The sequence below is a fragment of the Dunckerocampus dactyliophorus genome, chromosome 11 (genome assembly GCF_027744805.1).
Source record: "Dunckerocampus dactyliophorus isolate RoL2022-P2 chromosome 11, RoL_Ddac_1.1, whole genome shotgun sequence".
Lineage (NCBI taxonomy): Eukaryota > Metazoa > Chordata > Actinopteri > Syngnathiformes > Syngnathidae > Dunckerocampus > Dunckerocampus dactyliophorus.
The window spans coordinates 17,345,167-17,367,244 of NC_072829.1; the positions used below are offsets into that span (position 1 = coordinate 17,345,167).

General features: G+C 38.4%; 1 protein-coding gene across 6 annotated transcripts in view; it reads right to left on the reverse strand.

The window, feature by feature from the left end:
* The window catches only part of LOC129189646 (misshapen-like kinase 1), an 85,563-nt gene extending 63,643 nt beyond the window's left edge, over positions 1 to 21,920 (reverse strand). For 5 of the 6 annotated variants that reach the window (XR_008572836.1, XM_054791544.1, XM_054791545.1 and 2 more), the window contains exons 1-2: positions 21,744 to 21,919; positions 19,036 to 19,101 (exon numbers count right to left, since the gene is read on the reverse strand). Coding sequence is in view for 5 of the 6 variants with exons in the window: in XM_054791544.1 (XP_054647519.1) it covers positions 19,036 to 19,101; positions 21,744 to 21,800 (123 nt within the window). In the remaining variant the exon portion in view is untranslated. Of the gene's footprint in view, positions 1 to 19,035; positions 19,102 to 21,743 lie in introns of all 6 variants that reach the window. The other variant, XM_054791546.1, reaches the window with a different exon arrangement.
* Between the last annotated feature and the right edge of the window lie 158 nt (positions 21,921 to 22,078).

The following is a 22,078-nucleotide window of genomic DNA, read 5'->3' on the forward strand; positions in this document are numbered from 1 at the left end:
TCACACCCAGATACGCTCAACATTTGTGGAAAAGCTACACACAAACAAAGCAAGACACCATTGCTTTCTCGGACACAGACACAAACACAAATAGTGTGACAGTACACTATAAATATTGTGCCAGTGAAAAGGTTACTATAACATATTCATACATATGTTAATTAGATACAATAGAGACATTTATAACATAAATGACAAATGTGACAAACACTCATTGACACTTGCTAGTTTATGTCTTAGTCCTTTTCTCAATTGGTCTGCCTTATTGTTTTCGTTGTTTTTCTCTACAGCCAACAAGAACCTGTAATGTACATGCTGTGAGAAAATATCAAGGAATAGGATACTGCTAATATTTTCAGTTTATGCCAGAACAAGCACAATGAACTCAAGTTACTACTTTGTTTTTCTCCATTCTCATGCATGTAGAATTTGAGGGTATGTATACCTCAGTCCTCAGTGTTCAGACAAGTTTGCCTTCGAAGACACCATGAGATATAAAAAAAGGTCATATTAAAATAACTATATTGTTTAGCAGTGGTGTGCAGTCAGGGCCAGGAAGGCCTTCTCTGCCGGCCTAACCATTACCAGAAAGACTGACCCACATTTCAAACTTAATTTGTAGCATTTGTTCCATTAAATGATATTAATTTATTCACAACAGTCTGTTATCTTCATTTTGTAGTGTGTTTCTTGGCTGCAGTGCTTCCAGTAGTGTATGTGTGTGATCAATTTTTTTTGTCCAATCAGATTTCACCTTATATGTGTTGCCATATCAATATTACCTGCCCGGGGCCTTTACAATCAAGAGTGCTGGCCCCTTTCACATACTAACTCTTACTTTTTTAGCCGATCAGACTTCTGATTCGCCTCTCAGGACCAGCTTGCAGGTCCCCAGCTCTGATTGGTCGATCAGAGTAACACTGTTCAACAAGATAAGTTGAGCAGTTGCCCACAGTGGGAAAATTAACATTGACATCTCTGGTGAACAGAATTATTTTACTTAAAAAGTTTTCCATATTTGTCACGTTATTAGATAAATATTGATTGTGAACTGCTTCAGGTGATGTTGTCGTGTAGAAGTTTGGAGTTGCCTGAACCTTTAATCACAGAGCCGTTCTATTTATGCTCATCACATTTGCTGAGCGCCAACTTTACAAGCACTGGTGTACCGACAATCACTGGTGGAAAACCCGGCAATGGCACATATTTACTGTCATTGTTTTGTTTTTTGATCGTGGCTGTCAAGGTGTCTGGCAAAAAAAAATCTGGGCAGCACACTGACGACTAAGGTACCAAATGCACTGCCTGCCACTGATTAACACTGCAACAACTGACATCAAAGCTAGATGAAATACCTAAAATCAAGGTAAAAAATACTTGATAATAAATACTAAAAATACTAAAAATTACAAGATATTTTTGCTGTGTATCACTGAAGTCACTATGCAAGTTAGAATATAAAAATACTGCGACTATGGGGGCAGCCATGTTGCATTCCATGGCTGTCAGTAGCAAGCTAAGAGATTATACTGTGTTTCAGACTGCCAGGAAGTGGGAAATATTGTCTGTTAAAATGTACTGATTAAACTCTCCAGGGACCACTCATTTACATACTCAGAACGTATGTCTCACTCTAAACCACACCAGTAGATCCTCCAAAGATGCTGATTAGTCCAGTCATTTTCTGACTAGCAACAAGCATCAAGCTTGGCGAGGGGAGTTTGTAACACTTACACAACTTCACTCTTGAAAATCTCAATTCTAATGAGTACATTAAGAAATTGCAATAAATACAATAAATATGTAATTTGCTCACAATTCACTGTTCAATGCTGGTAATGGTTGGAAAAGACACTCCAGATCTTTAAACATTACTGATTTGTCGGATATTTGTATTTTGTTGTTTTGACGACCACAAATAGATTTGGCTCTACCTGTTAGCACTCACATATAAACACATTATGATGGGACTGTCTGTGAATGTAGCTTATTGTTACAACTCCGTACAGCAGGTGGCGGTATGCATCGTAACTCTGCTTTTTAACACACAGAACATACATACAGAATTTATTTCAATTAGATGTTTTGTTCTTATGCAAATTTGGAGCATCCAGACCGGAGCAGGAGGGGATAGAGAAGGATAGAGAAGAAAACAGAGGAGGGAGTGCAGGGACAAGAGGGGACAGTAAAGAGAGAGACAAGGACAACACCAACAACAACAAATGCGACAACAATAACAAAACAACAGAAACAAACAGGACTACATCAGCATGTCTGTGACGGTTATAAAGACCATGACAGAGAAGACAAAATAATATCAACAACCACAATGATAAGACTGCTTTGAAACAGTCATACATATTAGTCGTGATAGTAGTAATGAAATTATTAACTATGATCAGAATGACAATAACTGTAATGCATACAACTGTAATAACTATAATCACTGTAATAAAATCAACAACATAATAACACCCTGGTTAACTCAGTGAGTTATGTGGGGAACTACGTATTTACTGTGAGTGTGCATATGTACAGTACGTGTGTACAGGTATCTATGTGTGCAAGTCGTCATGTACAGTATATAAATTAGCGCGAATGTGTGAGCGTGTAATTGTCACTGAGGATGCATGAAAGGAGAGGAACTGGTATTTTTTGGATTTATCAGTATGAAGTAATATTTCCTCATATCGGCCCATTATTTATTGTGCACCCCTACTAAAAATATTACTTCTTTTAAGTGTGACAACCCACAACGGTCATGAACACAATACAAAGCTATAATTCTCTGGAGGGGCTGCTTTCCTCTTCTCTAGTTTTCATCAGTCTCGTTCCCGCTTCCTTCCTCCTATGCTTGGACTCTCTGCCTTTCACCTCTGCTTTCCTTCCTTTAGCCTGCCTTGCTCTCTCATGGCTCCGCTTTGTCTTTCTTTCTCCTGTTCCACTTGCAATCCCAACCAGACCAATGTGTGTTAGAAGATATATTTTTGTATTTCATGCACCATTAGTTCACTTTAAACCAATGGATGCATGTTGCTATATTAAACAAAGAAGTGTTTAACATGATTAAAACAATCCACCGAAAGTTGTCTTTTTCTGGATTGTTCACTTTTAATCAATAGATTAATTCAAACAAGTTCATGAGTTGGGCACCAAAAGAGAGGAAGTTGAATCCTTGAAACCAGAAAGATTTGCAGAAGGTTAAGTGATTCATGTCTAAAGATTGCATTACAGCCAGCTGTCCTATGGCTTTGGACATCCATGGTATTTCACAATGATGTCAAATGTCACACACATCAGCTGCGTGAGTTGCATGGTGAGGAAGCTCTACTACAACTGACCTGTGACAACAAAACATCATGTTTCACACGTTAAAAAATTTGTGAACAGTAAATATGGCAAACATTTTAGCATACTGTTTCTGAGGTATGATCTCAAAGCAGATAAAGGGTTACATCAGCAGTGTCTGCAACAGCTTTGGTGGAGTCATAATTCACACATAAATGTGTGCACATGCACTCTCATGGTACAGAAGTGGCTTGCACGGAAGGGAAGTTCCTTTTACAAACAGGGAAACGCCCAGTGTGTGTATGTGTGTGTGCATGCATGCGTTGAGAGAGAAATTGACGACAAGACGGTGAGTGAGAAGAACAAGGACAATCTGCCTCGAGGTGATGCAGTGTTTAGATAATGATTTAAATTAGTTTTAGTTAGTTTTGTACTTTACAGATGTGCTTTCTCACAACTTCGCTCAACTTAACTTAAATTTCCCGAAATAAAACTCCAGTTATCCATCCATTTTCTGTACCATTTGTTCTCACTAGTGTTGCAGGTATGCTGGAGCCTATCCCAGCTGTCTTAGGGCGAGAGGCGCGGTACACCCTGAAATGGTCCCCAGTTAATCGCAGAAAATTCCAGTTATTTATGTGACATTTTTCTAAGAAGACTCCCAGGCTGTTAGAACAAGGCTCTTTGTCTGAGGGACAGCAACTTCTCCAATACTCCTACCATGTGACTATTACTGTTGCACATAATGCATCCTTTACTGCCAATGTGTGCGTGTGGGCTGCATGCCTTGTGTGCAAGTGTTGTTTACAGCAGAAAAACTGCAGTTAGCTATGTTGGATAAATAAGGAGGTCAGAGGGGAAGGAGGTCATTGTCTACGATGATGACTCAGTCATGACAAAGCTGGAACACTTTTAAATAGGTCATCGGGTTTTCATCTATATGCTGCATCAACAGCAATTATTTGTTTTAATGTCTTTGAATCAAGAAGTCATGACAAAGTTGCAATACGTTGCCCCACTTTACATCTATTTACAATCGACCCCTGCTATTGGAGAGGGTTACGTTCTCAGACCATCCGCAACTAGCAAATGAATGTGTGTAATTAAGATGTAAATGTTATGTTATGTTAAAATGTATATTTTTGACTCTCTAATAATGCTTGGACTACGATGCTGCATCAAGTCACCACCGTACACTCGACCGGGTCGCTCCTCCCCGTCCAAACCCTCCTACTAGCTGGCTGTTAGCGTTGTCTTCCAATTTTAAATTTGCAATATATTTGCAAAGGGATTGTTGTAATGACTAGATTAAATTCAGGACCAAAAACTTCCCAGTCTCTCTTCAATTGCCATTGTCCTATTGCAAAGCTATCAAGCTAAATGAATGGAAGCACAATTCTGGTTTAAGCCCTAAATATGCCTCACACCCTTATGAAGGGTATTTTATATTACGTATAGGTATTCACCACTAATGAATGATAAGGTAATCGGAATCGGCGTCATAGTTTAGCCTTTAGCCTGGTTGTCAGGCTAGCGCTACAACTGCGATTAAATCTGTTGTGGTGCCGCATCCATCTCCCTCTTAATCGGCTAGCAGTGGTACATGGCTCCACTGCTCCACAAACCACTGGGTTGTCCTAGCTAGCTGTCAGAGAAGACCTTTCTCCAAGTCTCGCCTACATTATCCACACTGCTTGCCTGTTGTAATTCAATTAACAATTTACAATCATATAATTATTTAATAATATCACAAGCACACTAAAAAAATGCCTTTTGGGTGTACTGAATTTTATTTATGTAACAACAGACTTTCTACATTGTAAAATCAAAATTCAGTGTTCAGTGTAGTCACATGTCGTAATTTCCGCACTGTGGAGTGCACCAGCATATAAGCCGCTAAATTTATCGAGAAAAAACAATTTGTACAAGGTTTGAATGAGGCTTATTTATGTCATAAATGTCTTATTTCCATTATTATGTCTGCCTTATTGGGTAATACAACTGTAAAGGTGACTATGGGGTGTTTCATGTCTAGAGGGATCTACTAATGTTAAAGAACATATTTACACGGTTGTAAATAGGTTTTCTATGCTCTAACTACAAAAATATTCCATATTTACATATATTATATATTTCCCTATTAGGACTCCTACTTCATGGAAATTCACTTACCAGGGTCTGGAACCATTGTCATGACAATGGTAGCATTGCTTTGTTAAAACCGTAGTGTAAAATATTAAAATGTTTACAAAGTAGTAGTTTGACTGTTGTTATATTGCCACAGTGGACATCAACCCTTTCTTGTTTGAGTGCAAAACTATGTGTCACATGGTCCATTTTTATAGTGTATCCAAATTTGCCTTGTTTAAGCCAGCTGAATTGGACTTGGACTGCACAGTATATTCCCCTTCAGTGAAAGTAATTTCTGTGCAACAATTGTTCTCAAGGGTGACCAAAAACAACCACACGTGACCTTTTGCAGGAAGAAGTCTCTCCAACTATGTTGTATAGTCTGCACGTTTGCATGAAACTGTTCATGTTATGAGTAGAGTTTAAACAATCTCAGATGTTCTGTCTGAAATGTCACAGAACCATCCAAGGTTTCACAATCTCATAAAATGACTATTGTTACTATTGTTATCTAAGTTTATGATCCTACCTAGAATGCAAACACATTTCTCACAACCCATTTTGTAGCAACGTCAACAATGGCAAAAATGCTCATACCAATCATGTGAAATTGTCTGTGTGTGTAAAATATGTTTGAAGACCCAACCAAGAGAGGATGTTGTCTTGTGTGTCATATTCGTGCATCTTGCTCAGCTCTGACCAAACAACAGAGTGAACGGTCTCACAAAGCTTTTACCCAAACATCTCAGATTACCTTTTGCTGTCTGAGAAGCAGTGTATGTTTGAACTTTAGGGCAGAACTAATCAGCAACAGAAGCAAAGTTTGGTCTACAAACCATCAACACAAACTCGTCAGCTTGGTGAGCTGTCTACATGCAAAAAAGGCATGACGCAGCTTTCACTGTCTATCCTTTGCGATAGAAATGACGAGGCTAATCTTTATCTTGACAACTAATTTTACTTGAAATTCCCCTAAATATATAAAAGTACACTATGTACTTTCGACTAGGCAGCTTGGTATAATGCTAGCATACCATACCCATTTGCAAGGGTGTTTTGCATGGTTCTACCATTCGGCTGATACATGTGATGTCGGTTGTTATAGGGTCATGAAAGATAAACAGATACGACCAGATATTCAATTTGACATGCGAGCGATACGGCTGTGTATCAGCAGCCTCCTCGATCGATAAAAATCAGCCAAAAATCCTTACATTTATCGATTGTAGAGACATGCTCAAGGTATCGCGAGACTAGCAATCGGTTGACAGTGCATCTCTAATACAATGGGAGAAATGGGAGAAAGAATGGCTATAAATACTAGCAGCGCGCATCTTTGGATTTTGAAAGGACGGAAAACTCGACAAAGCCGCACCATTTGTAAGCTATGCAGAGCAGCTCTGAAGTACACTGGTAGCACAAGAAATCTTGACCAACGAGAAAAGTGTGGTACCCGTCTTTCTATAGCTGCTGCTTACCTTTTTTGGTTTGCAACGGCTTTACTTGTAAATGTTGCAACTTTGTTACCTACTTGAGTGTTAAAAACACTGCATAGGCTGAAATGTTGCACGATAACTATTATTAGTAAGTAATGAGTAATTTCTTCATGACATTTTGAGTATGCGATTGTTCACTTTCCCAACCTAACACAGCATTTTTATTACTCCCATGTGGCAAATACAATCGTCCCTCGCGACATCATGGTTCGAACATCGCTCCCTCACACTTTTTAAAAAATCAGTTAATTAATAAATGATTGATGTTTTGTGGATAAATATGACCTACCATTAGTAAAAAAAAAAAATTAAATGCATATTTAAGCAAACTTCATATATTCTTGACCTAAATTCAGCATTTTCAAGCATAAAAATTGCTAAATGAACTTAAATGCAAATATAAGGCAAGAAGAACCATGAAAACAATTTTTATAAATACATTTTATCATGTTAAAAAGTGTCAGAGCCAGATGCAGTCATCACAAGAGCCACATCTGGCGCCCGAGCCGTAGGTTCCCTACCCCTGGTCTAAATGAAGGTGATTTCATGGTTCCTTTTTTCATATCACATAGCCAGCAGCCAGGAATTCTGGGTCCCATAAAAAAAATAGGTTGGCCCCCTCCCCCTTTATTAATTGACATGCGATTCTATTGTTTGTCTTTTTATTTTTGCCCAGGCCTTACAGCATGCTTGTGGATATGATATATACTCTTTTACAAATTTGAAAATACTGTAAGAATGTCACTTTTACAGAATTGTCTTCTTTATTTTATAAAGCAAGGTTACAGCAACAAATAAATCAAATCATATCGTTCGTCCACTGTATTGAATCACTTGGAATCATTCTGTTTTTAAAACATATAGTTTCTGAATTGCATTGTAACCCGTGTATCGAGATGCGTGTGGAATTGTTTTTCGCAAAGACCCGATTAGTTATATATGTATGCCCCACACCGTAATTCTGAAGGTAAAATTGTTTTTCGTCTTTCTCCAAATGTTCCTCCAATCAGGCTCATCGTACCGGTAAATGGTAGCAATAGTAATAATAGTAATCATGATAATGGATTAGATTTATGCAGCGCTTTTCAAGATACCCAAAGTCCATTATTTATTCACTCCACATTCACACAATGATGGTGGTAAGCTACATCTGTTCTGGGGTAGGCTGAAGAAAAGTGGATGCCAAGTCGCTCCAGCGGCATTTTCAACCACCACCAAACAATCATTCACATTTAGAAGTGGTCCTCAGTTTACGGCATTCCGTGTTACGTGTTGTTGTTACAAACACGCTCCCATAAATTAATTTAAAAAGTAATTTTGGTCCGTAAACACGAGATTCACTCGAGAACTAGTTACAGCAGCCCGCCTGCAGACACCCCCACTAATATTGGCCGCTCCTTTGGTCCCACCTACTTGACCCTCGTGACCATCATTAAGGATTTATTTAACTGATAATAATGCTAGGAGGGTCAAGGATTCCGTGCACTGTTACAAGGGGATCTGTGAGAAGGGGAGGTTATCCTTCCAGAGTAGCCTGCATGGGACAATATTTTAAGAAGGCAAGAAGACAACCACTTGTATAAAAAGGTCCAACTTTCACTAATACTCGACCTACAGGAAAGTCTAGGTCAACATCTACATCAAAACCTAGTCCAGTGCAGGCAGCAGTGGAGGCAAGGTGAGTGAAGGGTCTTGCCCAAGGACACAACAGCAATGAATTGAGGGAGTGGATTCTAACCACCTACCCTCCGGTTTATGGACAACCTTCTCTAACTCCAACCTAACATGTATATTTTGGGAAACTGTAGTAATCACAGGCCAGTACAGGTAGAGCATGCAAACTCCACACAGTGAGGTCCAAGCCAGATTGCAACCAAAACCTGGCTGTGACGCAGTCACAAAATGAAGAGATTATTTCTCCATTTCATAGTAAAGACCCTATTAATTTTCAATTACCACCAATCCAACCTGCTTGACAGAATTGCAGTCAGATATCCTATAGATTAATAATTTTTGTCAGCTCTTTGCCTGTAGCAATTTTCAACCAATTTTCTCCACTGCTAATCAGTGATTGCTTCATGGGGTTTGCACATTTTGCAGTTTCCAATCAGTGTTCGTAAAATAACCTAAAAGGATCAAATAATTATCATAATTTAGGTAAAAATCATTGAATGGATATAAACGCAAAGGTGTGGTATAACTCCTCATGAATTTTGGGAATGGAGCACAAATGCATGAAACAATATTGTTCACATGTAGTGTGATCCTCTTCCTTACATGCTTTGTCAGCACCTCCAACTTCAGGTCATTCTTTAAGTATGTTAGTGTTTTGTTAAGGGGTTATGTATGTGTTTGCACGGAAAATAGGCCATTGTTTTGTTGGTGCCATTCTTGTCTTGGTTTCCCGAGATGGAATGTACCATGGCTAAAAAACCCCCCAAAAAAACACTGTCACAGAAATAGATATGTTTCGCTGAAAGCTGGAGCCTATCCCATCTGACTTTGTGCAAAAGGCTGACAACACCGTGGACTGATCGCTGGTGAATCACAGGGCACATGTAAAAACAGACAACCATTCACACTCACACCGCGTATGGACTGAAGCCATGCTGCCTGCACCCAAGTCAGACGAGACAACCACTTGACCATCAGTGACTCCTGCAGAGGTGGTCATTGGACTGATTTGATTTATCGAGCTACTGCAAAAATGAGCAATTGATCATTATTTTTAAGATTAATTTCTGTTTATTGATACAGTATATCGTCATGGTCATATTCCTTACAGGCATGGCCAAAAACATTGGCATATTTGGCCAATAAATCTTTGGCATGCCAAAATTTTTGGCCATTGCTGTAAATCAATCAATGATAAAGACATAACATCATAACTAGTTGTCAGGTCCTACACTGTGTCAACTGGAATAATGGTGTATCAAATACAATGTACGAGCTACAACAATTATAAATGAATCAATGATTATTCCATTATCCAATTAGTACATCAATGTTTTGGTATTGGCTTAATAATTGGTTTTCTTTTTGTTTTTTTAAAATATCCTCTGATTTCAGCTTCTCAGATGTGAATATTTTTCATTTTCCTTAGTCATCTATGGAAACAGACCCATTATCTTTGTATTTTAGGCAAAAGAAGATATCCACACACATCATCTTTGACTTTGGAAATCAGTAATCAATATTTTTGTCTCTTCTGATATGTTGCGGACAAGACCATTAACTGTTTCGTGTTTTTTTTACTGCAATTTTAATGCTAGATTTTTTTCAGCGTATGAACGCGCATTATGTTCTGCGTACTTAATTGGCTAAGGGAGAACCCGCCGATTGTGTTCTGCGTCTTTATTAGCTAAGGAAGAACCTGCCCATTGTCTTCTGCGTCCTTATTGGCTAAGGAAGAACCCGCTCATTGTCTTCTGCGTCTTGATTGGCTGTAGACCATTGTCAATCAATCTCCTTCATGCCGAACTGCCGTGTTTCCTGTTGTGTGATCGCTAGCAAACAGCCTGGAGAGACTCTGAACTCTGTATGTTTGCACGTTTTCGCCCTGTCAAAACCCACAATGTCGACGAAACATTCTGCACCCAAAAAACGGAGAAAGATGCTAAATGTCACACAAAAAGTTGGACTTGGACATGCTGAAGGAAGGTTATGTTATCTTCGGTTGAAGGAGGAGGAGAAGGAAGAGGATACAGCAACGAGGATACAACAAGAATACAAAAATGCTTCAGTGGAGCGGCGCCAGAACAAAAAGGCATCGTCACAGGAGTGAAATATGTGTGAGTCACATAATAATTTCTTGTTTCCAACCTAGTAGGTTGATCATTCAAATTCTAACAAAATTTGAACTTAGAAAATGTTTAAACAAGAGAGAAATGTGAGAAAATGCTAGTGCCTGTCTGAGAAAAGTATATAAAGTGTATGGTGAAAGGTTTTACAGCCTTATACATACATATATAATAATTGTAAAAAAAAATAAAAGTTGGCTACTTTGCGGATTTAACTTATTGCGGGCTATTTTGGGAACCTGGGCCATCTAGGGCCTAACCGATTACTCGATTAATCAAATCAACAAACTTCAGATTAAATCGACTAAGACAATAATCATTAGTTGCAGCCTTACAGTGTACTATGAACATTTTTTTTAAATATATATAAACTGACATTTATAGACTGACATTGAAAAAACCGCGCCCTGCGATTGGTTGGCGATCAGTCCAGGGTGTACTACGCCTCTCGCCCGAAGTCAGCTGTGCTAGGAGGACACGGACACCAACACTGAAAAAACAATGTTCCAAACTGATCATGCGTTTTTATATGGTGACTGTGTATTTGGACCACAATGACAATTGTTATAATTATAACTTGTGTAACTGATTGATTAAACTGGCACTTAACAGAAGAATACTTGGACGAAACTTAATAGAATAGATGACACTAGAATGTTGAAATATGGCTACACTGTGTGCCTGTGGCATCTGGTCAAATCACTGCGGAGACATTTCATAAAATAGAGGAAATTCCAGTGGAGACTGGCTTCAACGTTAGCATTGTCTTCTCAGTTCGACATGCCACAACAATTAATCACATTAGATAATCCAAATGCTTACTAATCACATGATAGGAAAAAATATTTTATGTATATCATAGGGCAAAGCTGCATCAAGGTTTATTTAGGTCACGTAAACCGAGGGCCATTCTTCCACATCCTGTTTTAATGGTTAAGAAATTTAAGAATTTTAGTCATGGGATAAACTACCAGTATGTACTTTTCTTCCCTTGTGTAAGAGAAACCTGTGTGGACATAGACACAGAGCTCACTGTGCTTCTTTTGCAATGTTTCCTTTTTCAGAAAATCTAGGCTCACACCCAACCTCTTTCTGAAACACATTCAGATTCAGACATGTAAGGGTTCATGGACTTTTCATTCTTTTGCTGTAAACTTAAACATACGATTATACTGTGTACAGTAATGCCTTGTTTATTGCGAGTCATTGGTTCCAGACCCGACCGTGATAAGTGAATGTCCACAAAGTAGGATTTGTCTTTATGAATGGAATATTTTTGTTAGAGCATAGAAATCCTCTTTAGAATCTTCTAACTACATTTTTACATTATTAGACCTCCCCAGGCATGAAATAACTAATACAAAAATAGACATCAGATCTAGACAGTGGATGCCCTCAGTGAAGGCATCTTCACCACCTGGAGCAACATTGCCACTAGCGTCCTGAAAACACTGGCATCAAGCATGCCCAAACTAATTTTTGACAAAGAATGCCGCAGCTACTCATTACTAAGTCCTTTTTTGAACATTTAATTTCTATTTTAGGGGGTTGCGTTTCTTTTTTTAGCTCTTAAACTTAAACTGTTCTTACACTTTTGACCAGTTAAGTCAATAAATTGCTTACTCAAAAAAAAAAAGTCTCTCACTCCCATTTCTTCTGTTTGCATTTTGGTGCTCTACTTTGAACCTTCTTAAGATCCAACAGTGCAAAATGTAGATTCTTTTAATTTTTCAACTGATCTTGACATTTTATCAGTAGTGTACAGTATATGTATGTCTGAAAAACCGTTATAGAGTGAAGCTGCAAAATTCGAACAGCGATGTGGTGAGAGACGACTGTACTGTGGATCCCCGCATACTTGCCATTCAGAATTAAAAGCCCTGTAAATTTGCGATCATTTTATTTATCTATTTATCCTCCGAATTAGGCTTTTTTTTTTTCAGAAAACACAATTCATTCACCATAAGTTTTAAAAAATTTTGCATTTTGTTCCATAGTTGTGTGCAGTGAGGCTACACTTCTCTGTAAAAACTGTATATTTTTATGGAGTATCAATTATTCTCCGGCCCGGTGATAGCCTGGTGACGAGTCCAGGGTGTACCCCGCCTCTCGCCCAAAGTCAACTCGGATAGTTGACTTTGACTACCAGAACGGAACTTTACTCACTGTGTACTACTAAAATAAAGCATATTTGTAATGACCCACAATTCAAATAATCATGAAACAGATTCATTTACTTCCATTATATTTTAATAACTGGAAGGTTACATCAACCAATATATAGTATTTCCCATTGCACAGAACCAGCAGGAAAAGTAAAGTGCACCAGTAGCAGCATGTATAAAATTAACAAACTTCAGCAAATTCTGATTAACCAACATCAAAAAATCAGCCATTATTCACAAATAACTAAAAACCTCAGCATAGAATCTCTGACAAAATAATATTTTTGCTGTATAGCAAAGTCAAAAACAGCTTTCATACAAAAGGTACTGAAGGGGTTGTCTTTTGAAAAATGGGTGGGACTGAATGAGTTAACATTGTAACTGGAATGTCAAGGAAATAAATTAAACAAACAAACAAACAACATAACACATTAACAAACAAAAAAAGGACAGAAAACCCCCAACGAAAATAAAATAGACTCTCAGTATCTTTTCGCAAAAATTGCACTTACATAAAAATCACAACCAGAAAATTTCAGATTTTGAATCAGTCACTTTTGTTGTTGTCGGGATACTAACAACAACAAAAAAACAGAGAAATAACAGAGAAATACTCTGTGTATCAATGCAGACGTATTATTTATTTAATTGTCTTTGTCACAAACTTTTTCATGTCACAAAATGACGGTGTGCAAATGAGCTGAAATTGACATCAGATTGTGTTTTATGTACAACAAGCACAAAAAAAAAATATTGGATCGTGTAGCACATGGCACACAGCTAGCAAGTGCACACTTGCTAGCGCCCAAACTCTACCCACTGGGACAAAAAGACTGAATGACCTACAGAAGGGTTCACTCACTCCGTTCATTGCACTATAGAACCTATGCGCCCAGGTGTTGAGACAGATGCACAGAGTGAACTCTCTTGTCATCCAGCCAGTTTGTAGAGGGAGAGAGGAGGATGCATGCATATGTCAATATATCGAGGCCAGCAAAATTATCCATTCATTTTTATTTATTGTGCCAATAAATGATTTATTGATTATCATTACAGACCTACACAATTCTGTCACCCTAAACAAGGCAGCGTAAAGTTAACAGTGTGACTGAGCGTTTTGTAGCTCTTTTGTATCAATGGAAGTGACAGCACTAATAACACAAGTACAGCGGAACCTTGGTTAGCATCATTAATTTGTTCAAGAAGGTCTGACTCTATCAGAAACGGACGCTAACTGAATCAAATTTTCCCATAAGAAATAATGTGAATTGAATTTTAAAAAAGCCAAAAAATGTTAACACAGAACACATTTTACAGTTTGCTCTATTTTGGGTTATTGAGGTGAGAAACACTATTGAATTCAAGAAATAACTCATGCCATTTTTTAGAGTCAACTGCTGACGACATCATAGACGGGTGACCTAGCTAACTTTTGTTAGCAAGCTGAGGATGCTAACCAGGACATTTGTGATAAAAAATACATTAACACAGTTGGACTCCACGCTGTGTATTAATAACACGACAAGATGCACGCGATATATTATAAGCTAAATTGCTAAGCAAAATTGTGGTGTATTTTTTCGACTTGAACTGAAAACCACACTAACTTGGGTGTACATTAACCAAGGTGCCACTGTACTCCACAAAAGAGCGGTACAAAACTGCGACATGTAAAAGTGAGCACTGATGCAAAGAATACAATGAGACTGCATGATTAACTAAGTGACCTGAATTAGCACTTTCTGAACATGTCTTTTGCCGCAGGAAAAATATCCCACCTCGTTACACATGGGCTCCAGTTACATTATTCATTTTGGATCAAGTCAGTTTTAAATCATTTCCTGTATGGATGTCTTTACAGAGCCATACCTGTATGTTGTGTGTGTTATCATTACTACTACACATCTTCCCCAAGCAGATCACGTACTATCAGGATGGAAAAGAATTTGAGCTTCAAATAGTGCTAAAAGTGGTCTGCACTTATAATATTGCACGTCTAGAATGATAAGGTCATGGGATCAAAATGTTTAAACTTCATGTTTGTTGCTTCACATGACAATATAAGAAGTGTTTTGGCACACACCCTGATAAAGAGAACGCTACTTTTTTTCATCGCCTTGTGTGGCCACAAAGATGAAGGTTTCCTTGGTTCTAAACTTGGCAGCTAGAAAGCGATCACTGCAAAGCTTCATATCTGGATAATTGGTTTGTAGGAGGAGCACTATTACTGTTGTCATGGTTTTTGGAAAATGCAGCTTACTGACACATACTGTATATGCAGCTATACAGTATGTCTTTATGACTGTTGATGTGAAACAGTGTTGTATTTAGGGATCCACATTTCTGCAAAAAATGTGCTGAGAATTGAGTTTGAGATACTCATTCACATGCGCACGCAACACACACACACACACACACACACACACACACACACACACACACACACAGACATTCTTCATAGGAGGTCTAGGAACAATAATCATGCCAACAGCAACGTGAGTCCTTCAGTAAAATGGCAGCATTGGTTTGTGATGCAGCACGCATACTTTCACTTATTTGTGGCAGACCGCCATAGATAAATTTCAACCACCACAAATAGATTAGGCACTACTTGTTCGCCCACGCTGATAAACACATTATAACGGGACAGTGAATGTTGCTTGTCGTTCCAACTCCTTGAAGTAGATGGCATCGGAACTCTGCTTCTTAACACACCTCATATACACTTGGGCTGCCAGATAAGACGATATTTACTGAGTACAGTAATACCTCGCCACTTTGCGTTTCAAATTTTGCAGCTTGACTCTATCACCATTTTTGAAAAAACATATTAATTAACATGATGTTTTATGATTGAATTGAAATATTTGATGAACGTTTATATGGTTTGGCCTAAATTGAGCATTTTCAAGCATAAAAATGGCTAAATGGCTAAAATACAAAAATAAGGCATTCAGAAAAGCTCTGGGTTAGAATCTCTGTTGCGCATCCCTGTGTGGAGTTTGCACGTTCTCCGCCGGGTTTGTTTTCTCCGGGTTGAGTTAACTGGCGACTCTACATTGTCCATAGGTATGAATGTGAGAGTGAATGGTTATTTGTCTATATGTGCCCTACGGTTGATTGGCGACCAGTCCAGGGTGTACCCCGCCTCTCGCCCGAAGTCAGCTGGGATAGGCTCCAGCATACCCGCGACCCGAGTGAGCATAAGTGGCATAGAAGACGGATGGATGGAAGGCATTCAGAAGACGGACTCAAAGACGTTGTGATGATATGTAGTATTCCACACTGGTCACTAGGTGTCAGCAATGTTACTGTAATGTTCGATGAGACACCCAAGCACCAGACTTGATCGCCGGAACAACAGGCTTTAAAACGCTACTCTTACGGTCTTAACCCACGCCAAGCTTAACCACAATTCTGAACCCCCAACGGCACTTGAATTTATGTATGCCTTTTGACATTAGTTCTCACAAAAGGTTTTATTGCTTTCACATCTTAATATGAACAGTAGATAACTTAGTTTCACACTATATTGCAGTTAAGATCATTCAAATTCTACTTATTAAAAAATGACTCTTCTGTTACTAAAGTTTTTACGATGGTAACAGTTGGTCCTGGATCAGATAAACTGTTTTCCATGTGTAAAATTGATTCAAAGTATGAAAAAAAAATCAGATGCCAACCAGCTTCCTGGAACATATTGTGTATGAGATTCCACTGCAAGACAGGATATTGAAGTGACTAAAATCTACAAAACTGTTTCTTTAGAGAGAGGCCAATCGATTAAATAAATAGATTATTACATTAAAAAAGGGGCAGCAAAAGCATGACATTTGCACCATCAACCAATGGCCGTAACCATAAACCACAACACTCATGCACGAATGCACAAGCACTTATCACAATGAGGAAGCGGACCAAACTTGGGACCTTTAAAATGTGCTGCACATGCTGATGATGCCGGTGTGTGTGTGTGTGTGTTCCCACCCAAACGGAAGTAGCTGAAGTAAATGTTACTGAAAGTGACACAAATATTTGAATCTTAAACTTGTGTTTGTGCTGACGCTGCTGGTGAATTGTGAGATGATTTCACAGACATAAAGTTTTCAAAACTAACTTACTGCCACCACCCAAGCCAAAATTAATTTAGTCTTGAAGACGGATGCATTAAAAAAAATGTTGGATTATTAAGTAGTTTTTGTATATTGTGTCTGGTTAAACACGAGAAAACAAAAAACAATGAATTTCCCCAGAAAATGCAATAAAATGCTCAATAACATTCCCCAGATGCATTGGAAATAAATAACTTCAAACGCCCTGACAGTTGTATAATTCAGTGCTTGAGTAATATTTTTGGTTAACATGCGGCTTGAAAATAGTGACTTTGAATTGCCGTCGTGCATCGGAAACTTGCACTTGTTCTCCTGGGTGCTCAGTACAATATGTCTAAATCAACATTAATAATAATAAAAGCGCCAGATTGGAATGTATACTGGAAAGTGAGCTGCATTGAAACTGAATTATGTGACGCGACTCACCTCTGAAGCACAACCGCTAATCTCAGCCATCTGCATGTCTTCACTTTACTTGGCAATTAATTGTTTTTACATCTTAATATTAACCACGATTAACATGTTTTTACACTTGTATGAGTGTTCAGACTGTTAAAATTGTGTTAAATCGACCACCGAATACAAGACAAACTGCCGTGTTCTTTAACTTGAACACATCTACACCTTTACCACACTAAACCAGTTAAATCCCTGGAAAAACGCCTGTCCTATCCTGCTACACTGTAACTCATGCACCAAACTTCATGGATCATCTTATGTTATCATTCATTAGTGGTGAGTACCTATACATTTTATACTTTAAATGTGTTTAATGAGTGTGTGAGGCATACTTGGGCTTTGGAAAGTATAGTGTTCCCTTGTTTATCACGAGGGATATGTTCCCAAAATAGCATATTGTGAAATCCGCAAAGTAGCGGATTTTTTTTTACAAATGTCATGTTTTAAGGCTGAAAAACCCCTCACCATACACTTTATACACTTTTCTCATACAGATGTTGATATTTTCTCACATTTCTCTCTTGTTTGAACACTCAAAAAAGTTCAAACCTTCGTTTGAATTTTAATGATCAACCTATGAGGTTGGACACAACAAATTATTAAGTGACTCACGCGTATTTCACTCATCTGACCTCTTTCACTCCTTTTCGTCTTGCCGTCGTTCGGCTGTACTACAGCATTTCTGTATCCTTGTTCAAACATATTGCGGCAGTACTCCTCCTGTTGCAGTCCTCCTCCTCGAACCGAAGATTCATTTATTCCGTCATGGCGCCTTACAGCCGTGTAACTTCTACATTCCATCAGAATGTCCAGATGTCCAACTTTTTGTGCGGTGGTTAGCGTCCTCTGTCTTTTGGGCGCTTAACATTTCGTCAATATTGTGGGTTTTGTCGGGGAGAAACATGCAAAAATACAAAGACTGCAAGCTAGCAAGCTAGCGATGACACAGGAGACGCGGCACAAAGGAGATTGATGGACAATGATGACGAGAGAGGGAAGCAAGAGACACTCAACTTCCCACAAGGCAATTCTTCTTAAAGGCACAGGCTCGGCCTGTAACAGCGTTCATTCGCTGTATAAATTTATTTTTTTCCCCCAATTGCACCAAAAAAAATTGCCGAAACAGAAAGTCCACAAAAGGTGAACTGCGATAGAGTGAGGGAACACTGTAACCTCCACTGTTTACTATGGGACTAACTAGGGGTGTCACAGTTCACAAGACGAGACAATACACAAAATTGGGTCTACAAGAACGAGACGGGATGAGATTTTTAACTTTACTTTAAAGAAAAGTACAATTAAAAAATATAAAATATATATGACAGTATATTGCAATCTACTAATATAATTTCTACTCCGTTACACTCTTCTGCACTCTGTGTGTATGCTAGCGGCCCCGCCTCCACCCGCCGAGACAAAGTGACTGCATGGCTGACAAAAGGGCTCACTCCGTTCCGTTTTATGCACCAAAATGTTTCAATTACAATTAGAATTGAAAGTATATCTGCTGAATAGCATCAGTAAATGTGAATTCAAACTCAACATTCCATTCAAATGAAAGTACAGTAAGCAACATGGAACTCACCTTGTACACCTGACCGTATGTTCCATTGCCTACCACCTCCACCAACTCAAAGATTCCTGCTGGATCCTACAGAAAACATGGAAAAGAGTAAGAGATGTCTAGTAGAGCAGTATAGTATAAATTAACTGCGTATCTACTGTGTTCCATAGTTGTGGCTCAAGTTGCACAATGCAGGGTTGTCCTGGGAGAGAGACTGAGGAAGATGAATTGCAAATCTGGATGACATTATCAGCTAAAGGCATGACGATTGGCCTCTAAAGACTCTTCGTTTCAAATATGACAAAAGCAGCTGTTAACGTTGTACTTTTATAAAAAAAATAAAAGTATCATTAACAAAGCAAACAAAACATTTTGGCTTAAAACAATTTAGTGATGTAATTTTGGGATTTGCTATTTGTTTATGTTAATTTACACAAAAATGCCTTCCTTAACCCCGTGGCCAGGGTTGGGTGACAACTGCAGATTATGGAACCAAACACCAAATACTGCCAATACTGATAATGAAGCCAAACTTTTTACTAGAAACTTTTCTGCTTCTTTTTACCTTTAATTTTGTTGATCATGATTATAATCTGAATAAAACACAAGATTTTAGACTAATAAGACCATGTTTTCTGTATCCATGGACTTAATCCTTGACTTTTAAAATTGTGTAAAATATATTAATATCAACAATGTAACAATCTAAACAAAACAAAACACACAGATATTCATGAAATAAATCAAGGAGATACGGCCCTTGCCTTTGATTAATCCGGCCCTCGGACTAATTTCCTATTTTGATAAAAAACCTAAAAAATAAAGTTGAAAATCATTGCAATTACTAATGTCCATCAGCAGGGGGAGCCCATAATTGGTACTCTTGTGTGAAGCCTGGATTCTACTCTTGTGTAAACTCAACCGAAAAAACTGGCGCATGCGTCGGAAGCTCTCTGATGGAAGTGTACACAGTCGTCCTTCGCTGCAAGGCAGTTCAAACATGGCTCCGTCACTCTATCGCAGTTTTTCAAAATTTTATTAATTAATAAATGGTTGCTGTTTTGTGGTTGACTATGGCCTATTATTAGTAAAAAAAAAAAAAAAAGACAAGTCATATGTAGTATTCCACATGTCAATAGGTGTCAGTAATGGTACACTGTTGAGACGCACATTACCTTAACAGGAGTCTGCCAGTAAGTCATTTACTTTGTCCTTCTTTCCCGCTCAATTTCAAACCCTTTCTTAAGTTTACAATCAATAGATTGGAGGCCAATTAGTTAGCTCGGTCGCTTGATGTGCTAAAGCGGCGGCCGTCTCTTATGTCCCTGCAGATATCCCGTAGCCTGCCTGTAAGGGTTGCGCAGTGTGGCGTAAACAAAGATAGTGGTGCAGCAGTGTCCACTTCTTCACAGATGTGATATGATGAAATGCATGTCAGACTGGCTGTCCTGTATGTCAATCAAGTGACAAACGTCATAATGAGGACGGATGACAGGCTAACGTCAATCTTTCTTTTTAACCCCATGCCATTCACCCATAGTATGATCAAGAAGTAACAAAAGCAAGGAACTTTACCAATTCTAACATGAGTTATTATGTCTTATGATCGCTTATCATGTCTACTATATGAGGTAATACGAGTGTAAAGATGATTATAGGGGTGTTAGTTCATGTCTACAAGGCTCTAATAATGGTAAAAACGGTATTTAGAAGGTCATGAACAGGTTTTCTATGCTCTAACTATGAAAATATTCTATTTATTAATATTGAATCCTACTTTGCGGAAATTCACTTTTCGTGGCCGGGTCTGGAACCAATTAATCGCGATAAACGAAGGACGACTGTACATGCAATTGGGAGGCGGTTTCCAATCGCATAATCTAGGTATGTTACTCTCATCTTTAAAAAGTCGAACACAATCTAATTAAGGTGTTTACACACGTTTTACGTTGTGACCTAATAATGCCATTTTTAGTGCATGTAAACACACTGAACAAAAGACTTGAATACATAAATAAAATTAGTATTCCACCATAATCATTGATTTGTGTTCGTGCTTTGTTGCATACAGTATGTAATGACAAATACTGTAAAGTACTGCATGGATTATGTTTCATTCCCATGACTTTCATTTGCGTTACAAATGCCACAGGCTATTCTTGTTCTAAAGATAGTAAAATCGAGTTTACATGAGAAAATTAGTTTTATGGCATGTCAGATGGGTTGAATGAAGACTTGTTCAAAAATATGCTGACATAATTATTGATTTCGTAGTAACAGTTGTTCATGTCAACTTTAATGCTCTGAACTGTTCTAAATGTTTTGTGCTGTTCTGAGATGACAGCAGGTATTAGACAAGAATTAAGTCCAATTAAAGTGCCATTTAATTCACTGACAGTCATTTTTGTTGTATGTAATTGTGACATTTGATCATTAAAGAAGTTTCCCCATCCTGATTCAAAGTGAGAAGTCCACCCCCCCCCCCCCAAAAAAAATGTGTGAAATCACGCCAGACCTACGTGACACTGCTGAAAACAACAGTGTCTAAAATGTGTTACAAGGCACACGACAAGATGACACACAACACACTTTTCAAACCGCTGCTAAAAGTGACATCAAAAACAATGACTGAAAAAATGTCGTTACGTTAACATTGGAAGCGACACCCACTATTTTTATTGTTTACTCTACACAAACTCCTCATTAAAAGTAAAGGAATAGAGTCTTACTCTTAGCGCAGCAAGGTCTATGCTGTCCAAACTTCGCGTGGTGTTTTCTCTCGACATTGCTGCCAATAATGTTGTGAAAGTGTTGATACTTGTGGTCAAGTCATGGACGCTCTCGTTTTCTTCTCGTCAAACTAACTGACTTGTCTCCTGAGTCCATTCTCAAGTTTTGCTAGCAGCATCAAGCCACCATTTGTCTATATTGAACCACTTCCGGGTGGACCTTTCAGAACAATGCTGTGACCGGCAGTGCTGTAACTTATAACGTGACTGCGTCCTCTTTGTTCCAGTATGTTAAATTGTCACATAATCCTGTAACATTGCTGTACGTCTTTGCA